Here is a 6,236-nt window from a genome sequence, read left to right on the forward strand (position 1 = left end):
GGGCGCCCTGGGCTGCCGCGGCTGCGCACTGACCCCGGGGGTGCCCTAAGCTGCCGGGCTGCCGCGGCTGCGCACTGACCCCGGGGGTGCCCTAAACTGCCGGGCTGCAGGCAGTGGCCGCTGCAACCATTTAAAAAATTTTGGGGGGGCACTGCTTTTTGGCGCCCCTAAATCTTGGCGCCCTAGGCAACCGCCTAGTTCGCCTAAATGGTTGCACCGGCCCTGCCAAGAGGTGAATATAGCTGAACCTCTTGGTAATAGTAACTATAATATAATTAAATTGAACATCCCTATGGTGGGGAAAACACTACAGCAGCCCACCATGGTAGCATTTGATTTCAGAAGGGGGACTACACAAAAATGAGGAAGGTAGTTAAACAGAAATTAAAAGGTACAGTGCCAAAAGTCAAATCCCTGCAAGCTCCATGGAAACTTTTTAAAGACACCATAATAGAGGCTCAACTTAAATGTACACCCCAAATTAAAAAAACAGAGAGAACCAAAAAAGTGCCACGTGGCTAAACAACAAAGTAAAAGAAGCGATGAGAAGCAAAAAGGCATCCTTTAAAAAGTGGAAGTTAAATCCTAGCAAATGAAATGTAAAAATATAATTAGGAAGGCCAAAAAGAATTTGAAGAACAGCTAGACTCAAAAAGTAATAGCATTTTTTTTTTTTTAAGTACATCAGAAACAGCAATCCTGCTCATCAACCAAGGGGGCCACTGGATGATTGAGATGCTGAAGGAGCACTCAAGGACGATAAAGCCATTGCCAAGAAACTAAATGAATTCTTTACTTCAGTCTTCATGGCTGAGGATATGAGGGAGATTCCCAAACCTAAGACAATCTTTCTAGGTGACAAATCTGAGAAGCTGTCCTGACTGAGGTATAATTAGAGGAGGTTTTGGAACAAATTGATAAACTACACAGTAATAAGTCACCAGGACCACATGGTGTTCACCCAAGAGTTCTGAAGGAACTCAAATGTGAAATTGCAGAACTTCTAACTGTGATATGTAACCTATCATTTAAATGAGCTTCTGTACCAAGTGACTGGAGGATAACTAATGTGACGCCAATTTTTAAAAAGGGCTCCAGGGCGATCCCGGAAATTGCAGACCGGTAAGGCTAACTTCAGTACTGGACAAACTGGTTGAAACTATCGTGAAGAACAGAATTGTCACAGATACAGATGAACATAATTTGTTAGGAAAGAGCAAATGTGGTTTTTGTAAAGGGAAATCATGCCTCACCAATCTACTAGTATTCTTTGAGGGGGTTAACAAACATGTGGATAAGGGTGATCCATTGTATATAGTGTACTTAGCTTCAGAAAGCCTTTGACAAGGGCCTTCACCAAAGGCTCTTAAGCAAAGTAAGCTGTCCTCGGATAAGAGGGAAGGTCATCTCGTGGATCAGTAGCTGGTTAAGAGATAGAAAACAAAGGGTAGGAATAAATGGTCAGTTTTCAGAATGCAGAGAGGTAAATAGTGGTGTCCCCCAGTGGTCAGTACTGGAACAAGTACTATTCAATAGATTCATCTGGAAAAAGAGGTAAACAATGAGGGGGCAAAATCTGCAGATGACACAAAGCTACTCAAGATAGTTAGGGACCTCACAAAACTGGGTGAGCAGACAACAAAACGACAGACGAAATTCATTGTTGATAAATGCAAAGTAATGCATGTTGGAAAACATAACAACAACTATACATATAAAATGATGCAGTCTAAATTAGCTGTTACCACTCAAGAAAGAGATCTTGGAATCCTTGTGGATAGTTCTCTGAAAACATCCACTCAATGTGCAGCGGCAGTCAAAAAAGCCAACAGAATGTTGGGACTCATTAAGAAAGGAATAGATGATAAGACAGAAAATAGCACATTGCCTCTATATAAATCCATGGTACACCCACATCTTGAATACTGTGTGCAGATGTGGTCGCCCCATCTCAAAAAAGATATATTGAAATTGGGAAAGGTTCAGAAAATGGCAACAAAAATGATTAGGGGTATAGAATGGCTTCCATATTAGGAAAGATTAATAAGACTAGGACTTTTCAGCTTGGAAAAGGGACGACTAAGGGGCGATATAATAGAGGTCTATGAAATCATGACTGGTGTGGAGAAAATAAATAAGGATGTGTTATTTACTCCTCATAACACAAGAACTAGGGGTCACCAAATTAAATTTATAGGTTTAAAACAAAAAAAAGGAAGTATTTTTTTCATACAATGCACAGTCAACCTGTGGAACTCCTTGCCAGAGGATGTTGTGAAGGCCAAGGCTATAACAGGTTTCAGAGAAGAACTAGATAAATTCATGGAAGATAGGTCCATCAATGGCTATTAGCCTCTATTTGCCAGAAGCTGGGAATGAGTGACGGGATTGATCCCTTAATGATTACTTGTTCTGTTCATTCCCTCTGGAGCACTGGCTTTCACCACAGTCGGAAGACAGGATACTGGGCTAGATGGACCTTTGGTGTTCTTATGGTTTTAATAAAGATAATGTGAGTGTTAAACCACAACATTGGAAAGGTGATTTGAAGGGAGATACAGTATCTGAAAACTACTCTAACTTGTATTTTAAAATGGCCTAAATTTCATATTGGCTATGTCATTTTAACAAGAAGGAAAGAACAATATTCACGGAAGTAAATGAGTCAGACAAAAAGCATAAGTCTCACACTATAGACTAAATAGTAGAAATCACTCTTTCAACTACTTTAAGGACAATTGGGCATTGGTACCAACTACCAAGAGACTGGAATTGCCATTTCTAGAGTTAGTAAGGCAAGACTGACAAGGAACTGTAGGGATGTAGTAAAATGCATTGAAAACTACCTTGCAGTGAAGTGAGGTAGGGGATGAACTAGATTATACAACAAATCAGTCCCAAACTTAATCTTTGAAACAATTGATATATTTTGAATGGATTAGCCTGGCATGGTTTTCCTTTGTGAAGAAGTCCTGTTTTAGGAAGTATTGTGGTATAGTAGAGTGTTAAGGGAGATGTCAAGGAAATGCTTTTTCTAGATGTGAATTCTGAATGAAATGTTAATTCTAAAGATGGTATTAAAGTACTGAATATATGTTCTATTGTAGTCCAAGAAAAAGGGACTGAGTGTTGAAGAGAAGAGAACTCGTATGATGGAAATATTTTTTGAAACAGTAAGTAACTGTTTTAATTATCATATATGTCCTGGCCATTGGGAGCATCCATAAGGAGCCAGAGAGACTGAGTGGCCCAGGTAAGGGACTGTGATTCCGGAGTCTTTGGTTCAGTTCCTGGCTCTGCCACGGTCCTGCTGGGTGACCTTGGGAAGTCAGTTCCCTGCTCTGTGCCTCAGTTTCCTCATGTGTAACATGCAGATAATGATACTGCTCTCCTTTATACAGTACTTTGAGAGTGACTAAATGAAAAGTGCTATACAGTAACTCCTCATTTAATGTTGTTTCAATGTTACGTCCCTGCTCAATTAGGGAATGTGCTCCTTTAAAGTTGTGCAGTGTTCCCTTATAATGTCATTTGTCTGGTTGCTTGTAAGATTCTGTGGAAGTGCAGCGACTTTAAAAGGGAGCATTGCACAAGTTCTTCTTTTCTGCCTCCTCCTCCTCCCTCCCAGCGCTTCCCCCTTAGGACTTTGGTGGGGGGAGGAGGGATGTGGTGTGCTCTGGAGAAGAGGTGGAGTGGGGATGGGAAGAGGTGGGCCTGGAGTGGAGCGGGGACAGGAAGAGGCGGGCCTGGAGCATTCCTGGCAAAATCTGAGCCTGTTCTCTGGGGAAGCTACTGCTGGTGCTGCAAAGGTGCTTCCTAGCGTCCTTGCCTGCAAGGGCACTTCCCAACCACAGTACAGTACTGTATAGTATAATACCTTTTTTCTGCCTCCCCCCCCCCCCCAAATTTCCTTTGAACCTAACACCTCCCCACGTTTACATTAAATCTTACTGGACAATTGGATTTGTTTAACATTGTTTCATTTAAAGTTACATTTTTCGGGAACATAACTACAACGTTAAGTGAGGAGTTACTGTGTTACTATTCTTCATTAACGTACCATAAGGGAAAATACCTTTGATTCCATCAAACTGTAAAAGATTTTAGTCAGCTTCATTTTTCCTAGGACACACTGGCCTTACTTGCATTTGTGAAAATATCATTTGCTGATCAAAGGTGTTAGTGAGAGGTGCAGAAGAGCTTGTGCTAAGTAGAGTTTTGGATACTCTTTTAGTTAGATTGTTCGGCAACAGTTCAACTGAACTTTTGTTGCTTTCTTTGTCAGCAGTGGATTAGTTATTGACAGTTAAGTGGAAAACCAAAAAGGTTTATTTTTTGTTTAGTGCAACGTTTTCACATTTAGGTACATAGTCAGGAAATCCAAGGTTAGATTTCCCATAACATCATTATTAATTGCTGCGGACCGGCTTGTGCTGTATGTACTTCTGTGTGGTACTTCTCAAACCTTTTCCTGTAAAGGTGCTGGCATGTGTAGTAGAGATGGATGCACAAAGCCTTCTGACCGGGTACCTTAATAACCTCTAGTCCATATGTGAGGGAGCAGCAAAGTAAAATTAAATAGGAATTTGGAACATTTTCAGTATTTGCTTTGTTCCTCAGATTCCAAATCTCGTCAGTTTCACTTTGCTGCCACAGAAGGCAGAGAGGGTAGTTAGGGATGCTCAAATTTGACAGTATGGGAGAGGGATGAAACTGGGAAATAGGAAAGGGAAGGATGAGAATGCGCCTAAAAGAGAGCGATGGAAGTGGGAGAGAAATGGAGCTCCAACTCAGAGACACCTTTGTGTTTGTGACATAACTGAAATATTATTTTTTTGTTTGTTAAAATAAATTTATAGTGATGCTGCAGTGCAAAAGCAGCTAGACTAGGAGCTGAGGATCTGGCCACAGCGCTCTTTGCCCTGAGGAGCTAGCAGTCTAAATTTAGGCATGAAGCAATTAATTAGAGTAACAAAGAAACACTGGAGGAAATAACAAAGCCTACAACAAAATAAAATCACTTTTTATTTTCAAATACTTTAGCTCTATCTTGAGGAGCATGCAGTATTTTTCCTGGAGAAATGAAAAAATACATTAGATATGCTACTTGCAGGGACGGCTCTATACATTTCGCCGCCCCAAGCAGGGCGGCATGCCGCGGGAGGCGCTCTGCCGGTCACTGCTCCTGCAGCTCCAGTGGACCTCCCGCAGGCATGCCACCGAAGCCGCAGGACTAGCGGACCCTCTGCAGGCATGCCGCAGGGGGTGGCCTGCCTGCCACCCTCCCGGCAACTGGCAGAGTGCCTCCCGCGACATGCCGCCCCAAGCAGGCGCTTGGTGTGCTGGGGTCTGGAGCCACCCCTGGCTACTTGTGTATGTGTTGGGATTAATTTAGTAAAGAATGTAGACATGACTTAAATGAGACTGTCATTCAGAGGTGACGTGCCTTTTGTATTTTGAACAGAAAGATGTGTTCCAGTTAAAGGATATGGAGAAGATTGCTCCGAAAGAGAAAGGAATTAGTGAGTATAAACGCTTTTTCTCCCTAAAACTTGTTTAGACATTGAGAATTGTTTTGTGGATCCGTCACACTGTGTGAATTTTTATGTTTTTACCCACGAAAGCTTATGCCCAAATAAAACTATTTATAACAATAATGTTAAACAAAAGAAAAAAATACCAAGCTGCAAGTGGTACTGGTTTGTCATGGTGGCCTAGCCAAGTGTAACTTTGGAAACTGTATGTTTTATGCACACACATCCCAACCCTATGTTACTAGTAGCTGTAACTAATTTTGGGCATTAAGGCCAACATTTTCAAGTGCTGATGTCTGAAATCTGGAACCTGTATCCCTAGTTAACTACCTAAGTACATGGCATGATTCTCAAAGGAGCTGAGCACCTACTGAAGTCATTGCTGAGCACCCACAGCTTTCATCTCTGAGAATCATGCTATATGTTTAGATGCTTAACTAAGGATTTAGGTGTCCAATTTCAGTTACCCACATCTTAAAATTTTGGTACATACATATACACAATCAAACTCTCTGTTAAGTATCAGAGGGGTAGCCGTGTTAGTCTGGATCTGTAAAAACAGCAGAGAATCCTGTGGCACCTTATAGACTAACAGACGTTTTGGAGCGTGAGCTTTCGTGGGTGAATACCCACTTCGTCAGACGCAGGTAGTGGAAATTTCCAGGGGCAGGTATATATATGCTAGCAAGCAAGCTAGAGATA

At 41.7% G+C, this 6,236-nt stretch overlaps 1 protein-coding gene across 5 annotated transcripts in view; it reads left to right on the plus strand.

Annotated features, from left to right (window-relative positions):
- MND1 (meiotic nuclear divisions 1) overlaps positions 1 to 6,236 on the plus strand; it is a 78,618-nt gene that overhangs the window by 2,291 nt on the left and 70,091 nt on the right. For 4 of the 5 annotated variants that reach the window (XM_075066339.1, XM_075066337.1, XM_032774669.2 and 1 more), the window contains exons 2-3: positions 3,108 to 3,173; positions 5,465 to 5,522. In XM_075066339.1, coding sequence (XP_074922440.1) covers positions 3,108 to 3,173; positions 5,465 to 5,522 — 124 coding nt within the window. The remainder of the gene's footprint in view (positions 1 to 3,107; positions 3,174 to 5,464; positions 5,523 to 6,236) is intronic. The other variant, XM_032774670.2, reaches the window with a different exon arrangement.

The sequence above is a fragment of the Chelonoidis abingdonii genome, chromosome 5 (assembly GCF_003597395.2).
Source record: "Chelonoidis abingdonii isolate Lonesome George chromosome 5, CheloAbing_2.0, whole genome shotgun sequence".
Lineage (NCBI taxonomy): Eukaryota > Metazoa > Chordata > Testudines > Testudinidae > Chelonoidis > Chelonoidis abingdonii.